Here is a 19,285-nt window from a genome sequence, read left to right on the forward strand (position 1 = left end):
AGTTTCAGTTGTTACTTTCATTTAAGTTATAAGACATTTTTCGTAGTTTTTTTTAACCAGTATATCAGTAAGAAATAGTTTTGTTCTAAAGATTTAATAAATACGCATTTAAATGTAATGTTTTTCATTTGAAAGTACGTTTTTTAAATGCTGTCATTTCTCTCCAGCAGATATTAAATATTTATGTTTAGCATTTAATATAAGCAAAATCGGCTTAATAATTACTTTAAAATCTCACAATATTTTTCGAATATGAGCTGAAATAACTCCCTTTATTTCTTTTTTTACATACTTTATTCAAAAGGTTCGCAACTGTTATTTAATTTATTACCCCTAGAGCCCCTGAATTAGATAGGCCGACTTATCATTTATTGTTGGAGCAAAGAGCTAACATAAGCACAGCGAATAAATATTTTCAAGTGGTAGTTCATTAATTGTAATTCTTGGTTTAATAAGTTCGATTTAGTAGATTTTAATCAACCACTATTTCTAAGCAATGCGTAGGCTTTTATAATTCACCACTTTAGAGTACTTATTACATGCGTAACATTTTTAAAAGCAAGCAAACATTGTCAACTATTTGCAAAATTTACTTCGTAGGTATTTACCGTTTTTTAAATTATTTTCGCGTGTCCCGAGCGGTTGGCGTTTCTGTACTAACATAACTAATACTAACATAACGTTAACTTGCGAACTTTTTTGCTCCAATATTGCTTGATAGGTCAGCTCTGCTAGTATAGGAGCCTTAATTACCCCTAAAGAGAATCAACCTCGTCAAGATTAAAAGTTGGCAAGTATGCCTGAGGATGATCCGAAGACACATCAGAACTTAAAAATACGACCATTCGTATTTTTAATCTTTTATGGATCTATTTAAGTTATTTATATGTAATGGTGGACAAACTTTTATTAATTCAAAATTATTGAAATATTTTCCCTTTGCACTCGAGAGGTTCACTACTGCTAAGTGTAAATTACCTGACATACTGAATATTAAAATTATTACATCTTAATGTTTATATTTTATGATTTTATAACCGGTGTTGAACAGCTGACTTAATTATGAGCTTTTGACTATCAATTTTCAACTCCGTGGTCTAGTTATTATGAAGCATTTCAATTTTATTAAAAATATTTTTTTTACTTGTTCTAAACTAAGCAAGCAGCATTTTATAACTTAGTTATTTTAGGCTTTAATTTTTACTTCCTGCAATGAAATAGGAAGTTGTAGCTGTTGAGTTGAGTGCCACGCTGTCTGATGTTTCGCTTCAAGATAAGTTTAAAAATATAGCAAACTTAGTGCTGTTCATTATCTAATGGTAAGACATGTCCTACATTATCGGATACTGGATATATATATATATATACTTGCCAACTTTTACGCATTTAGCATAAAATTTTATTTCTATATTTAAAGTGGTAGTAAAATGTATGCTTTCTACATGTTCCTTGCATTTATAAACTTATTTTATAATCTTTTTGACAACCACTACTTTTTTTGAAAAAAAAAGCATATATATTAATGTGCAATACAGATGTGGCATAACCTTTTTCAAAATACTACGTATGTTTCTGCCTAAATTGTAATTTAAATTCCGTTTTACTACCACTGGGGAAAGTCATCCTCGAAAGGATTAAAAGCTTGCAGGTATATATATATATAAATCTACATGGTTTTTACTCACCTCTACTTCTAAATAATTCAAAGCCTTATGCATACCTGCCAACTTTTAATTCCTTCGAGGATTATTTTCCCCAGTGGTAGTAAAATGAAATTTAAATTACAATTTTAGGCAGAAGAGTACGCTGTATTTTGAAAAAGTTTGTGCGGACTAGAACAACAGCATTACATATTGATATATATGCTTAATTTTTTTAAAAATAGTGGTGGTCAAAAAGATTATAAATTAAGTTTATAAATGCAAAAAATATATAGAAAGTATACATTTTACTACCACTTTAAATATAGAAATAAAATTTTTCGCCAAATGCGTAAAAGTTGGCAGGTATGCCTTATGTGATCCGCCACTGTGCTACAGTTAACTTTTTGTTGCTGACTTTTAGATATTATAGCTTTTATGTTAGGTAGTGCACGCCGAGTGGGTTTATGATAGATATATAACTCAGTATAAGAGAGTTCGACTATAACAAGTTCTGAATGACAAAGTCTAATTTTGATACAAAAAATAATAATTTTTGCTAATTTATGTTAAAACCTGGAAAGCGAAACTTCAAAATTTCTGCATATAATTTAGCTTGCAATTAAAATAAATTGCAGTGAATTGTAATTATGCAAAGAAATTTACAAACAAATTGAGACAAAAATTTTATTTTAATCATAAATCAATAGCAATAAGACGCCTTAATAGGCTCAAATTTATAATGCTTAAAAACAACACAAAAAGAAATTGTTACAAATTTTGCCATTACTGTACACAACGTCCATACATCAGTCTATTGCACATCGTTGACATCTTTCTTAAACACTTTAATTTTCTTGTCATTTTAAATTTGGGGTTTTCTCCAACGCTCTTCTGACTAGTCGAACATTGTTGTCATTCATAAACTGGAATGACAAACCCCTTATTGTCCGGTAAAGTTGAATATTTCCGGACATTTTGGACACAGGACGTTGAGAGGCAGTTGATAAGATGGTCGCTGCTACCTCTCGTTATCTTCCAATAAAGTTCGTATTGAGAAATAAGGGAACAAAAAATAACTTCGAGTTGAGAAGTATTTCTGCTGCTGCTTGTATTTCTGGCAAGCGTGACAGAAGTTCTCTCATTCGTCCAGACTGTTGAGGAAATCGATTTTCCACAAATACTCTCAAGGCAGACAAATATCTTTCTTGGATTATTTCAATCTCTCGTTGTCCTTGATAACCAGCTGGAAGAAAAATATAAGAAAGTGGAGAACGACACAAATAAAGTCTAATGATTATTATGATTTGTTAAATGATTAAGAAGAGTCTCCAAATCGCTAACTCATTTACGAATTATGATTTGAAAAAAGATCAGGAAGAGTCTCCAATCGCTAACTCATTGACGAATAATGATTTGTTAAAAGATCAGGAAGAGTCTCCAATCGCTAACTCAAGGACGAAGATTTGAAACTTATGGCTAGTGATTAGAATTAACAGACCTACAAACTTCTAAAAATTTTAACCGGAACTAAGTTTAGCATTCGATTTTCTTCGCGGCAACTTTAAGCCCATTCACAAGGCTGCTTATACCAGGAAAAAAAAGAGAAAAAAAAACAGATTATTAAACCATTCCAGCTTTAGATTTCTTAAAAATAAAAATAAAAGTATTTACTATTTTTAACTATAAATTATCCACCAATATTTGATTTCCTAAAAATAAAAGATAAAGCTTTAACTATTTTCAATTATAAATTATCCAACAATATTTGATTTCTTAAAAATAAAAGTTAAATCTTTATTTTTAATTATAAATTATCCACCAATATTTAATTTTCCCATTTTCTAAGAAATAGTCAACCATACATATTAAAACTGTTAATATCTTTTGATAGTCAAAGGTATTTCACTTTTCCTGCAAACAATGTATATGTGAACTGGTTTTACTACCATTTTTATTTCTGTTCTATGGTTTGCAAGCAGACATGCCATTCGGGAACCCTCAAAATCGGGGCTGACAACTGGCTCCGGCTATATTAGGATTCCTTTAGTAACATTCGACTTGAAATAATTTTGGCCATCATGATTTTCAAAATTCTAATAACTTTTACTATAAAAGTACTAACAAATACGAAGTTTTTTAAGTGGTAGCAAAATTGTTAAGTCATTTGGCTACAAGTTAATAATTTACTACCACTTTAAATGCTGTAAAAATCTTAAAAATTCTGAATTGACCACACTGTAATAATATCAAATAAGGCTTATTTCAGTCCAAGGTGAATCTTAAGAAATCTTAAAAAAATCTGTAAACGAATAAAACGTATTAATACGTATTTAATATACCAATTAAATGGTAATTTCTCAAGATATAAGGGTACACGTTAAATGTTAGAGATACGGGAATGTGGAATTCCTGCTTTTTATTACCTAAAAGTATTTTTTTTGTTTATTTCTTTCCATTCTCACCAAACTGAATACTCAAATTAATAAATGTGTTTTCTCGATCTTTTCTCTTAATTTACAAAAATTTAAAACTTCTATGCTTTAATAATAAACACGTTTTTTTCCAGTAATTTCTCTCGATTTGTATTAACTTGAACTTTAATGCTTAAAGTAACGAACAAATATCTTTTTTATGAATTACTGTCAGTTCACACTATTTTAAATTTCCCTGCTTGGAAATAGAGCGAGATTTTTCAAGAATTACAGGTACAGAAAAAAATTACGTTTACCTTGATTAAGCATGGCCACAACTTTCAAGCAGACATATTCCTCCACACACAGATGTAATTTTCGAAAAGTGATAGTCAACTGAGATAATTGCTCTACAAGTGAACCAGCTTCCATTTGGATGTTTTCAAGAACTATTTCCTCTCCGACTATCTTTCCCAAAGCACCTTGTAGAGCACATAGACTTATGTTGACTTCATGGTCAAGTTCCTCTTTCGATGGTTTAGGAGATCCATTTTGTGGTAGTGCATATCCATTGGCGTTTCCCATATTGGTGTTGTTGTTGTTAGCTCTTATAGCCCAATAAGCTGTTGTTGTCAGAACTAGCAATTCATGCCACTTGTGCGATAGTAACTATAAGAAAGAAAATTTAAACGAACAAAAAGTATGCATAGAATTTAGATACTAAATCTTGAATTACTACATTTACTGTATATTAACTACAAACAGATTATTTATTTGGATTCGGAATGTGAAAATTTAAAAAAAAAATTAATTTTTATCTCAACTTTCTCTCTCTGGCTTACTGCATGCATACCTGCCAACTTTTACGCATTTGGCGGAAAATTTTATCGCTATATTTAAAGTGGTAGTAAAATGCCTGTTTTTTATATATTCCTGGCATTTATAAACTTAATTTATAATCTTTTTGACCACCACTATTTTTAAAAAAATGCATCCTGCATATTAATATGCAATACAGCTATGGTAGTCCACTTAAACGTTTTCAAAATACTGTCTATGTTTCTGCCTAAAATTGTAATTTAAATTCCATTTTACTACCACTGGGGAAAATCATCCTCGAAAGGATTAAAAGTTGGCATATATATATATATATATATATATATATATATATATATATATATATATATATATATATATATATATATATATACATTTGCAATAAAAATTAAAGAATCGTGTATTGAAAATAACTACTGTATTTTGTTATTATATTGATATAAATTACACGAAATCGTAAAAATTGTGAGTTTACTTAAAAAAGCGTTGGAATAGGACCAGATTAATTTCTTGGAATTCAAATGGTATAAAGATTTTGATGTCCTGAAAAAGAGGAAATTTTTAAAGCTTATAACAGAAAAATTCTCGAAAATGCGAACTATTTTGATCAGCAATTTTATAAGATTTAACATATTCTAAAAGCTCAAAAATGTGTTATTTATTATACAATACGAAATACTCCTACCTGTGTATGAACGGTGACGGGTAGTTCTGTATAGAATGGTAAGCATTTCGTCCACTGAACTAATTTGCAAACAATCATATCACCAATTTGAAAGAGTTTGTCGCTCAATTCAGCCTTTACTTGCTTGAATTCATCCAGATTTTTTAAGACAGCTACATCTTCGAAGTTATCGCAGTCTATCAATTGCGTGATATAAATCATCGCTTGCTCTGGTGTCATCTGTCTTGCTCTTGAAGAGGTCATCCAACTGTCCAAGTTACACCGAAATGTCCTGATATCACAAGGACTTGTAAGGGCAGCCTTCAAGATTTGACCACTGGGCCATTCTGGTGGTGAGGCAGGATAACGAATAACAGGACTATTGTTTGGTGGATGAGTATTATTAACCTTTGGGGGATCTATTTGCCTCATTTGATTTTTTTGCCCTTTCTTGTGCTTCTTGTATTTCACCTGTAACATGATGATCATCATAAGTCATTCATTTTGTTCAAATGAAAGTGTTTTAAAACTTATTTTAAACAAAAGATATAGATAGTAAGTTTTCCATTATCCGCAGTGTGATTTGCGCGGTTGAAGGAATTCAACAGCTAATCCCCATAAGAGTTTTTAAAAATAATGTTACAAATATATGTTTCATCGTGTTAAAATGTCTCTTTATGATTGATAAAAATTTGATGAACATTTTGAACATTGTTCAAAATGTTCAATTGAATACTGAATTTTTCAAATGAACATTGTTCATAAATGAATAAATATTTCACTAACACTGAGAGAAATCTTTCGCATAAAGCGTGTAAATGTAATATATATTTGTGGCCAAAACCAAAAGCAACCGAAACCAGTTCTAATACTTAAGGTCCCAATTTGGATCACAGGAAAATTTCAAAGGCCTACGTTAAATAAATGCTCAGAAAATCGTACCCTTGCCAAATTCAAGTATTTTTGAACTACAAATGCTAAATATGAATAGAATGCTTTGTTTAACTTCAATATGAATAATATATTGAGGTGCCAAATCAATTTTGAAAATTTCTGAAGAAATTAAAATAGTCAATTAAATAATGGCTCCGTGTACTTACTAATTACCAGAAATTAGCAAACATGTTCAGTTACTTTCTTATGGGAAAAAGCATACAGTAGATAGTTTTCTAAGACATTTAAATCTTATTTTAATTTCTATAAGTCATTTGAATATGGTTATAAAAAGTTAATTAGTAAAATACTTCAGCAAAATGCTTGAATATTTACTCAAAACTCAATAAATATAAATGCTTTGGTAAAAAAAAAATTATAATTTTTCTTAGAATAGTAATAGTCCATTAAAAATAAATTATGGTTCTCTATTACTGTTAAAAGCAGCTGGTAGAGGAAATTAATTATATTTTCAAAACATATTAACCTCTAATTTCATGTTTAATATCACTTTTTCAGTTAAAGATGGCTTTTCATAAATTGGACATTACTAAATGAGATAAGCTGTAATCTACATCTGTAAAAATTAAATTATATTATTATTATAATTATTTGATTCTATAATTATTTATCGATTGAAACTAAGAATCAAAAATTTTGATTGACAATTAAATTTTACTATCTTCTTAAACAAATTTTCAAGTCAATCTTCCGAGTAAATTTAAACAACAGCAGTAAGTATTTAACTTTGATCTTAACCTAAACATCAAGAAGTGATGACAACAGTAAATAGGAAAAATACTTACCTTGAAATAGTCCAAATATCTAATTTGAGTATTGAGATTAAAATTTTTTACCTTGTACAGGTTGTACACTGCCCCCGAATTTCTACCTCCTGGCATGCGGTCTTCTCGAACAGCTATAAAGAGGAAAACCGCAAACTCTAGTACAATATATTTGTATTTGAAAATAAGGAAAACACCACTGTGAAAGTTTCAACAAAAAAAAAATCTATTTCCTCTTCTTTTTTTTAATTATTTGATAATCTGCATGATCGTGAACCATTTTTTGCTAAGTATAAGTTGAAAACTAGAAAAAATTAGAAAAATACAGTGCATTTTTAAAAATGTCAAAGACATATTATGTTTCTCTTCTTCTTTCCTTTCTTTTTGTTTCCCGTTAATTATTGTTTCCATTCTCAAGAATCCAATAGCTTTCAGGTTTATAGGTTATTTTTCATTTAATAAAATAAAAAACCTGATCTGAAGGCACTTTTCGTTAGATATATTTTTTTTTCAATGTGCGTAAAGTGCTTATTAATCAGAAAGTTTCAATGTGCGTAAAGTGTTTATTAATCAGAAAGTTTCAATGTGCGTAAAGTGCTTATTAATTAGAAAGTTTCAATGTGCGGAAAGTGTTTATTAATCATAAAGTTTCAATGTGCGTAAAGTGTTTATTAATCAGAAAGTTTCAATGTGCGTAAAGTGTTTATTAATCAGAAAGTTTCAATGTGCGTAAATTGTTTATTAATTAGAAAGTTTCAATGTGAGGTTAAGCAATTATTAATTAGAGTAAATCAGAAAAAAAAATTGTATCCACTATTTGCCTTGCAAATGGACCTTAGGTCATCAACATTGTACGCATTTATTTTTACCGAGTGTACTTTATTAACCATTTCAACAAAAGTTTTTAGAGAGCAGTAATTTTAAAAATTGTAATTTAAATAGTTAATTATAATAATAATAATATATATATCAAAATATAACAATCTGTACAATGTTTTAAAAATCGTTTTTCTTTGTTAAAATCACAGTGCTGTTCTCCTTTAAGGAATTTTTAATAATTTAGCTGTACTTTCAAAAAGTATAATTAAGATTAGCAAAATTAGGTTTTTTCAATAATTGCCAAATTCTGTAAAAGAAAAAATCATTTGGTTACAAAAACAACATACAATACGCCTACTGATTTACTGTGTAATTACGCAAAATATAAAATCACTTTGTAATTGGTCGCATTTAAACAAAAAAAAAGAAAATCTCGAGGTAAAAAATTAAGCTATTTAATAATAAAATACTGAGATCAAAAGATTTAAATAAATATTCAAAAAGAAAATAAGAGTTCATATAAGTAAGACTCTGGTTAAAGCATTGAGCTGTCATTGTGAAGAGCCGAAGTTCGATCCCCAATCGCGGCTTGTAGCCCACCCAGATTCAAAAGGATGGGTACCAGCTTTTCTGGGAAGTAAATGTGGCCTATGTCCAGTGCTCATCATCTTGCCACAATCATGTCGTTGGTCACAAAATTATAGTGGGCTAACCTCTATGACCCCCTATCCAAATGCTTTATAAGTATGATAGAATTAATTTAGCAGAGATTACAATGATTTTTTCAATTCACTAAAAGGATGTGCCAATTCTAATTTCTTTTTAAAAAATCAGAGCAGTATAAATAAGAATTTAAATTAAATGTTAATTACTTAACACTCATTTTTATTTAATTTAAACACCTAGCAATTATCGTAAATTTTTAAGAAGGAATTTTAAGAGATTGAAATAAAACAATTGCTTAGTAAAACCATTTATTGCTCATCTCAAACTGTAAACACTCTAATCTTTTATAATCCATCATTATAATTTAAGATGAATAATATCGATTGCTTATGTTTTTTTTTATGAATGCAATTGAGTAAATACCCACAAAATCCAGTTAAACAACTTACTCATAGCAGCGAATGCAGTTGTCAAAGGCATCTAAACCTTGAAATAAAATCTCCCACTGACCACTAACCACAAAATAACTGAGTTTTATACCTTCAACTAAAAAAATAATTTAGATTTCAACCTAAAAATCTAAAAACTTCAATCAGGAAAAAACCTTGACTTAATTACAAATGTTTATCCCATTTGATGTAATTGTAAGCACCAAGGATATAGATACCTATTACAAAATTAGAACTAAGATTGTTGGCGTTAGTATCTTATATATTTGACCAAAGGCGACACGATTTTCTTCCGTCTACCTAAATTTTTAGGTTGAATTTAGGTAAGAGGCCCTGCAGAGGGATCAAACTAAACTATTTTCTAGAGAAAAAAAACAACAACACTATAAACAATGCTACATTTTATGTTCTAGATAAATTACACTATTATCCTTTTGCTATTTCTATCCATTAGAAAGTTTTCCTTGAAATACTGACACACATCTAAAAAATTCGATAGATATTTGGCGTATGTAAGGATTATTGATACCTTTCACGTAGTTATAAGGAAAAAAAATCCAATGTCTAAAATACCAGAGGGCTATTTAATGTATAATGACAATAAAAACCAAAGAAAAGTAGTGCGATAATATTTGCAAAATTTTATAAAATAACAGTTTGATTTTTTTTTAATCGTCCTTTCATGCCCAAACAGTCATCCTTCCATGCAAAAACATTGTTGATCGATAACGAGTTAATTCGGCATTACCGTTGCAATGTCGAGTTCACTAGTCATCGGTCAGCAATGTTTGGTCATGATATCAATATTTATAATTATTTACTTTTACTTTACTTCTTTCCAATTTTTACTTTACAAAATTCAGTATTCAAGCAAAAGATTGATATGACATAGTTTCTGTGTGAAATTGCTCGTCAACAAAGTGCAAAGAATGTTGTTAAGAAGTTCTTAAAAGGTGAGAGTATTACACAGATATGAATTTTAAGCTTTGATAACAATTAAGCTTAAATTGCCTTAAAACTTCTAGAGGAAATTAATAATTCTGACAAGAGACAGGAAAATTAACATAAGTTATTGCGGAAGTTTTCTATAACTACCTTGAAAAATTATGTCTTAACCAAAAATAGCAATTTCAAAAATTCATGGTGCTAACTGAGTGAATGTAACTCCAAAATGTTACTTTTTAAATAATGTCTAGATTAAATAACTAATGCCAAGACTCTGAAGGGGTACCTGATTAAAAACTTGAACAAGAGGGACAAATCAGGGCATCAAGATGAGAAACTATTTCCCTCACCACCTCTCCATAGCTCGTGGAAATGTATTTTGCCCTGATTTGCCCTTCTTGGCCACTGTGGTTTTTCTTGTTCTGTTTCTCACTTTTATTTTTCCATTTTTTGTTCGTAAAAGCTTTATATTTCAATTCACTTTTGTTTCTTCTCATCCACGTGCTAAAATGGGAGCCAATTTTTGAACACATTGAAACATGTTGACTATAATTTTCTATTTACACATTTTTGAAGCAAATAAAGTTTTTAATCAGGTAATATAGTGTTTAAATATTTACAAATTAAAATGAGAATCTTAAGTTTAAATTGGGAAATTACTTTATAATATCTTTAAACGGTAAAAAATGATAAGTTATATTTCACTATGTGAAAGATGTTTAGAAAAAGCAATTTACTGTTTTCTATGCATATCCAAAAAAGCAACGTAAAAAACTTTTTGAACGGAAAACAATTTTAAGTACTTTTAACCTATTTATCTATAAAATAATTTCTAAATATATTAGTATTTTTTAATATTTTTATGAAATTTTTTTGCAACAAAATGCCATTTTCTGACACCTGAACTACAAGATTGTCCAGTGTAAAACATAAAAAAGAATTCTTTTAAGAAGTTTAGAATGCACACAATGTAACTTAATCCAATTTCAATGTGAGGGGCAATATATTTTTGCTTTACAAAAAAAGAATTTAAAAATCTAGTGACTTTTGGGAATCAAATTATTTGACGAACGCGGTTCTTCTTTCGGATAATTGTTACTTTATGAGGTTAAATTAGAATTTAGTTATGCATTGTTTTTGTTATGAATTGTTTACTAATCTGAAATTAGTCAGCCCAGTTCTTAACTTACTAAACCATAAGTATTTCCATAGTCAAACTCCATCCATATAGTTTCAAATATTTTAGCCTTACCTTCTTAATGGCAGGATTGTAATGCAACTTAATAATTTTGAGACAGTGACAATATTACCTATAGCAAAAATACAACGTTCATTTAAATTAATTTTATGTCAAAATTCACTTTACAATTCACAACTAATGTTAATAAAAGTCTACATAGTTTTTTCGAAGCATTAAAATATTTTTAAACCAAATATTTTATGCTTAAATTTAAACTTTTATATTAAAAGTTTTTCCTTTTTTAAAATTTCCGTATCAAAATAAGCCGAGAAAAAAAATCAAAAAATTCTGCTGAATAATTTAAAAAATATGGACTAAATAAATAAAATTGTAATTTTTAAATTGATATTACCCAAAACAATGGACAGATGTAATAAAATATTTTAATAAAAAATGCTGACATTATATAAAAAGAATTATATTGAGAAATTTGAATTAAAAACGTTACTAAATTAGTTTTCGATTTTATTTTTTTGATGTATGTGCCAAAAATAATTTAAATATTCATTTCAATGTATATATTTGTCACTGTCTCCAATTTAGATATACAGGAATGGTTTATATAGTTAGGCGATACACTATCCCTTACCTTGTGCTGGCTCCATGATTATTAGACTTTCTGAATTTTAAATAACAGAGCCATGTTTAGTAAGTGAGGTAACTAGGCTAGACTAATTTCAGATTTGTATTTTAGTTTTTATTACTAAGAACAACGATACAATAAACTAAACAAAAAACATTATTACAATCATGGCTCTTATATCAACGCTAGAGATAATCACACGACAAAAATATATGTTAAACAATAATTTCTATTCCCAGTTCTCCCACTTCTAAAAACGGCTCTGATTTATGCAAAAACACAATATACAGTTCAGAATTTAAATAATACACATATAAACAGATACATAATTTGTTTTGCTTTCGTTGTTATCATAATTTTTAATTATAAATTCCTAAATTCCAATGTATTGAGTTGACAAAGAAACTTTTTTTAACTTATATAAACAGTTTTCAATCAGTTTGATTTTTGAACTTTATGAAATATTTAAATGGCGTAATATTTTTTTGAACATTTTTTACATTAAATATATGTCATACAATTTTAAATTGTGTGGTTTATAAACCAAAATAAATGAAATTAACTCTTAATTTTGCAGTAATAGTAGCTTAACTACCTACAAATAATATTTTTATAGTTGAACAAATTGGTATGATTTTTTTATGTTTACTTTAATTTTTAACCATACTAAATTAGTTAATTTTTTTCCAAAATAAAATACTTTTCATACATTTCACGAAAAAATTCCACAAATTTTTATTTCTTCAGAACTACTATTTACTAATAATCCAAGTCTATTTTGATGGATATTTCCGTAAAATTACAGTTAAATACTGGTCTACGTAAAATTACTATTAAATTTTTTTATGGATTTCAGGAAAAAAATTGAACAAATTTTTATTTCTTCAGAACTACTATTTACTAATGATCCTGTCTATTCTGATAGATATTTCCGTAAAATTATTATTAAATACAGGTCTGAAACTGCAGAAGAAATTGAAACGCATAGAGAAAATATTAAATCGTCCGAAATAAAATAAAATAAAATATTTATTAATTTCTTTCTACTTTAGTTGAGATAGCATTTAATAACATTTTTTTAAAAAAGTTGACATGATGATAACGATACATTTTGACATTATTTGCAATTGTAAATAAATAAAAGTTCATATTTCTATAGCTAACCTTTAAAATTTTACTGTAAAAATAAGATGTTAACTTACCAGCAAGAACCATCCCCTGCCTTAGACATTTTTGAAATCGGCAATATTGGCATCGGTTTCGTTGTGCTTTTGTAATTTCACAATGACCATCAGCTACGCATGTGTACACCCTCTTATTTTGCACCGTTCTCTTGAAAAAACCTTTGCATCTAAAAAATAAAAGAATATAATGTCACTAAAGATTTTAATCTAGAAAAATTGATTGAGCACTGATTTGTTAAATGTCTCTAATTTATCAGCAAATATTCCAAATGCCTTCATTTATAACATTGATTTCCGAAATGTCTCTATTTTATCAGCAAGTATTCTAAATGCCTTTATTTAAAGCGTTGATTTCCTAAATGTCTCTATTTTATCAGCAAGTATTCTAAATGCCTTTATTTTGAGCATTGATTTCCTAAATGTCTCTAACTTATCAGCAAGTATTCTGGAATTGCCTCTTTTTACTGAATACATTCGCTAAGTATCACTATTTAATACACACACTCTATATACAGCATGTTTTCACTAATACATATGTATATGTACAGCATATAGATTCGAATTGTCACTATTTACAGCAAACAGTCTGTAAAAGTCTCTATTTGGGGCCTACATTTTCTAAATGTCTCACTTTACAGCGCGTATTCTAAATGTCGTTACATAAATCATACATTCTCTGTGTATTTTCGACATGCATTTTCTAAGACATTTTCGACATTAATTTTCGACATGGTAAGACGTTGAGCTCATGTTCGTGAGATTGTAAGTTTGAATACAGCTGGCCGAAAAATCCCTGTGAATGAAATGGTGACTGGTGCACGTTAAAATCTACCGGGGTTCCAAAATCCCACAAGTTCCCATAACAAATCAATACCTTTGAGAGTACTGAATTGGAGACTGACTGTTCTCTAGTTCAGGTCAAAATTACGATCAGAGGATGAATGAATGAGCCCTCCCTATTAAACGGGCTGTGACATATGTGTGTGTGTGTGACTGAAGTCGCTTAGCCATAGTTAGCGCCAGTAATAAAGAAGAAACGCACCCTCTGCCTTAAAATTGATCGTTTCCCATACCAGGCTTGTGGCATTGGCGGGTGGCATTAGTAACAGCAACAAATGTATCTATTTACAGCATACATTTTCTAATTGTCTTCATTTACAACAGATATTTCTAAATCATTCTAAGTTTGTTCTAAGTTGTACAAATACTAAGTATTTAATGTTTTAATGCATATCATTGTTTCCATTAATTTCATCTGAAATTTTTCGAGCAAGTGTGCCAGATGTTAATGATAGCCGAACCACTTAATCATGAATTTATGCAAATTGTAACATTAATAATATTGCAAACGCAATTCATAAGGCATTGGAAAAATTTGACTTAAGGATTTAAATTACTATTTAATTTTTTTATTTTTTATTTTATAACCGTCGTTGAACAGCCGACCCAATTTTGGGTTTACGACTATTAATGTTCAACTCTGTAGCCTTGTAATTTTGAGTCAATTCAGAAGTCAAGGAAACTCCTGGATCAGTACACACTCAGAGATATGACTTGTTATGGGAACATGGAGGAGTTTGCGACTCGACAAATTTAACGTGCATTTAAATTTTAAAATTCATTTTCGATATAGGCAAAAATTTTATTTTGAATAAAAATGGTAATTGTGTTTACCATAAAACAATTTCTTTATTACCATATCAAATAACATCTCAATTTACGTATTTTATAATTGTGGTATCCAACTATAGTGGTAACCAACTATAGAAAATATCAGCTTGACTTAAACACAAGTATCCTTCCAATTTTTGGCATAAATACTACTTTTATGACAATATTTTACCCTCTGGGTTCAACGCATATGGTTAACGCACATGGCTTAAAAGCATTCCATTTGTCAGCTAAAAATAATTCCCTAAAAAAATGTCACAAAATTCTCGAGAATTTCCGAAAAAAGAATTTCCTAGAAGTAGAGAAATTGGAAACTAAAGTGCTTAAGAGAGTTTTATCCCACCTGAATATTATTTTATGAGTTTGATTGATTTTATTGTAGTTGCAATATGTAGAGAGATGCAACGATACCAATACCTCTAATGTAGGAAATTAAAATAAAATTTGCAGAATTTTATTCCATTTTGCAGGCAATATAAGAGACCTAACTAGAAGTTGGAACAAATGCATTATTGGAACTTGTAAAATAATTATAGGTATTGTTAAACAAAATAACTTTAAGTCAAATTTAATAAATCAAGAATCATTTTAAAAAAATGTCTACCCGTAGAAAAAATTTTGCCACTAAGAGAAACAAGTTGGCATCTCTAGTGATACGAGTAAAATTGTTTTATAGCAACTGAAATTAATTAATATCTTCATTTAAGAATAATGTTCGATTTTTTCCTTTCTAGGATCAAATATTAACCATTTGCACTCGATGTCATTTAAAACGTTAAAAAAAAAACGAACGCAACCACTAAAAGCTTACCAGGAGAAATATCATTGTTTACACACTTACTATATAGATACACACGAAATAGTCTTAAGATTTCCCAAGGCTTTTAGGACTGGAAGGAGCCTCTTACCTTTTCATAGTGTTTAATTTGATCATGTCTTATAATCGTCATTAATTGCGTTGAGAAAATTAAAGAAAAATAAAAGAAGGATATTATGATCATGATTTAGAATTGAGTTGCCGCAACCTCACCGCCAAACAATTAGACGAAAGTTGTTATACTCAGTTGAAATCAACTGCAGAGCCAGTCGCTTGCAGCATTATAAATAATAGTACCATCTGTTTTGCCGAAGTATGCTAGGGGTCTAATTTAGTGTCATCTATTAAGATGTGAAAATATTAACATTTAAAGTGGTAGGTAATTTATAAGTTACAATAGTGCCTCAGAGGCACCTATCACATTAAAAGGGTTAAAAATATTTTTTTTTGACAGTAACATTTAAAATAGCAGTGAAATAAAAATTAAGGTAAGAAGAAGTTTGGATGCCAAGCCGGAAATCCTAGCACCCTACACTAGAGGTAAACCCTCCAACAACTATGGAATTTCCGTATTTTTGGAAAATATTTTCCTTTGAGGGTTTAGTAGAAGTAATACATCAAATCATCATAAATATATAAAAGGTTTTATCTACTACTGCTTAAAATGCAAGTAATGTCTGATAGTCCTAAGTTCTGATAGAAACTTTGCAAAAATTCAATTTCAATTAAAAATGTCTGGTTTCATTCACATCCCTGGAAAAAATATTTCGAACAACCCTCAAATTTGGGAGAGTATGTGATAGCAGCGAAAGCAAAATAACAATTATGATTGTTTGATTTGTTTAATATTACCAACATATAAAAATTTTAAAACGGGATTGTCAGTCCAAATATATAAAGACACAAGCGTATATGGCTACGTTTTCTGCGAAAGTTTTAATAAATTGGTTGTGAATTAAAAAGTGAAAGTTGCAGAATAAGTGATAGTTTTGCCAACTCTATTCAGAAATCTCACCAAGAGGTAAAAGCAACGAAGTAGTATTCATTCTATATGAGATTTCGAATTTTTGATACGTAGTGGTGGAAAAATAACTTAAAATCAAATTTAATAAATTAAAAATAACTTTAAATTTGCTACCACTAAATAATATTTTTTAAAGTGAAACAAGGGAACAAGTTGGAATTTCTGAGAAAGTTCTAACTTTTCAAAATATTAAAAACTTTAAGCAAAATTTTAATTAATGTATGCATTTTTTTAAAATTAGTCATTACTAAAATATTACATTCCACAATTATCAGGATTTATTATTTTATTTTAAATTATTAATATATATAGTGACGGTCAAAATCATTATAAAAAAATTTATGACAATAATAATTTCTTACTATAATTAAAATAATTTCTTAATATTCTTAATTATTAACTATGCATGCTTTTTTGTTTCTAGCTCAACAATATCCCCACTTTTTTCGAGTAAAATAATAAAGCGCTTGCTTTTCCAAACAATAGATAACACAATGACATTAATTTTTTTTTATAACCGTTTTTGAACAGCTGACCACTCGTTAAACTGTGCTACCGTAAAGTGCTCGACTTCGCGCGCAGGTCGTCGGGCTACCGAAGCGGGGGTGCCATCCCCTCCGCAGAGGATCAAAATTGTGATGGCATGTCTTCGGATCATCCTGTGGGATGTTTCCCAGACCGTCGCCAATAGCCCATTGTGCAGCTCTAGTGCGACGTAAATTAACAACAACAACAGCTGACCTAATTTTGTGTTTTTTACTACTATTGTTAAACCCCGTATCTTTGTAATTTTGAACCAATCCGAAAGACAAGGAAACTACTGGATCAGTGCCCCCAGAGGTATGATTTGTTATGGGAATATGGAGAACTTAGAGACTCCGACAGATTTAAAGTGCATCAGTCCCAATTTGACCGGCAGGGATCGAACCCACGACCTCTTGAACATGGGCCCAGTGCCCTCCCAACCAGTATTTCCCGGCCCAATGACATTATTTTTTTATAACCGTTTTTGAACAGCTGACCTAATTTTGGTTTTTTTACTACTAATGTTATACCTCGCAGCCTTATAATTTTGAACCAATCTGAAAGACAAGGAAACTCCTGGAACTGTATACCGAGAGGTATGATTTGTTATAGGAACATAACGCGCATCAGTCCCAATTTACTACACGGGGAGTCTTCGGCCGGTGGGGATCGAACCCACGACCTCTTGGACATGGGCCGAGAGCCCTACCAACCAGGATATCCCGACCCAATGACATTAATTTATAATTAATGTATTAATTTATAGTTAATATTGCAGTTTATTACAGTGAGATAAAATTCATTTCTTACCCTTCGCATGTGATGATGCCATAATGCAGACCTGTTGCCCTGTCTTCACAAATCATGCAGACCATTCGCTCATCATCTTCCTCATCACCAACATGGTTTACAGATGATACAACAGATGCAGAAGATACAGCATTTTGAGTAACAGACAATAACAATGCCGATGAAGATCCTGTTGGATGCTGAATCTCATCATCACTTTTAGAAGATCCATTAACAGTTAAATTGAGTGCTTGTGATTCAGTCAGATGTCGAGGTGGAGACAATGTTTTATGATCACCGTTTGACAATCCATTGGTGGGCCAATATCGTGTAAAACCGACAGGACTACTCTCTCGTCCGAAAGTTGCTCGTGCAGGGGTAGTGGCATACCCTAGCATCACATCTTTAGTGTTTGGAGTATAAGTCATAACGGTCCTTAAAATCGAAGGCTTACACTGAGAGTTGCTGTAAATCGGAGTTGGATACACTGGATTTACTGTTACAGGCGCAGAAACAGGAGAAGATAACATAGACATTTGTGGCAAAGGAGATTGAGGAGAGCATGAAGTTGGTGATAATTGCTGTGAGTGCTTCAAGGATTCCAATGCATGTGGTGGTGATGAATTTGTGCTCTCATACATTCGATCGTTATTTGCGGCCCACAGCATTGTCTTACCTGGCCCATTTCCTGGTATATCTCCCATAACTAATGGTGTTTTGTAAATATTGTTGTTACCCATCATTCTTACTACAGACATTGTATGATCTTCCATGCTATTGTCTCGTCTATTGCGCCTAAGATCCAAGCCTTCGCCCAACTCATTGCTCCTATCACCTCCGCCATCAAATACACTATTTCGACGCTCGTGTTGGGGACTTTCAACAATGCCGTTCACAATGTGTTCACTTTCTGGACCTATTTTACACTTGTTGTTTTGTTCAAGTGGTGGACTGTTTTCTCGGTCGTAATGTTTACCGGGCATGTCCGAGCACATGGCCTCTAAGTGGGGTGGAGATCCAGAAGCAGGCGATCCTCCATCCTCAGACAAATATGTCTGAGTGGTTGAACCACTTGATGATGACCCTCCATCGGTATCTCTGGCATTGATTTCTGCACTTACACTTTCGGGAGATGAAGTTATGACATCGTTATTAACTTCGCTGTCACTGTTGGAGAGGTTGTCGGTCACTTTCCTTCGTTTTAACTTGATATCGTGAAATAAACTCATGGTACGTATCCACGCAGTCAGTATCATAATTTCTAAAATAAGAAAAAATAAATATCAGCACCAGATAATGC

At 30.4% G+C, this 19,285-nt stretch overlaps 1 protein-coding gene across 3 annotated transcripts in view; it reads right to left on the reverse strand.

Moving 5' to 3' along the window:
- Window positions 1-2,313: 2,313 nt before the first annotated feature.
- The window catches only part of LOC107455863 (hormone receptor 4), a 58,610-nt gene continuing 41,638 nt past the window's right edge, over window positions 2,314-19,285 (reverse strand). For all 3 annotated transcript variants that reach the window (XM_043041218.2, XM_043041217.2, XM_021144631.4), the window contains exons 2-7: window positions 18,007-19,246; window positions 13,178-13,326; window positions 7,346-7,407; window positions 5,577-6,026; window positions 4,372-4,723; window positions 2,314-2,886 (exon numbers count right to left, since the gene is read on the reverse strand). In XM_043041218.2, the coding sequence (XP_042897152.1) occupies window positions 2,672-2,886; window positions 4,372-4,723; window positions 5,577-6,026; window positions 7,346-7,407; window positions 13,178-13,326; window positions 18,007-19,241 (2,463 nt within the window). In that variant the 5' untranslated portion in view covers window positions 19,242-19,246 and the 3' untranslated portion in view covers window positions 2,314-2,671. The remainder of the gene's footprint in view (window positions 2,887-4,371; window positions 4,724-5,576; window positions 6,027-7,345; window positions 7,408-13,177; window positions 13,327-18,006; window positions 19,247-19,285) is intronic.

The sequence above is a fragment of the Parasteatoda tepidariorum genome, chromosome 12 (assembly GCF_982258835.1).
Source record: "Parasteatoda tepidariorum strain Cologne lab strain chromosome 12, Ptep-v5.0, whole genome shotgun sequence".
NCBI lineage: Eukaryota > Metazoa > Arthropoda > Arachnida > Araneae > Theridiidae > Parasteatoda > Parasteatoda tepidariorum.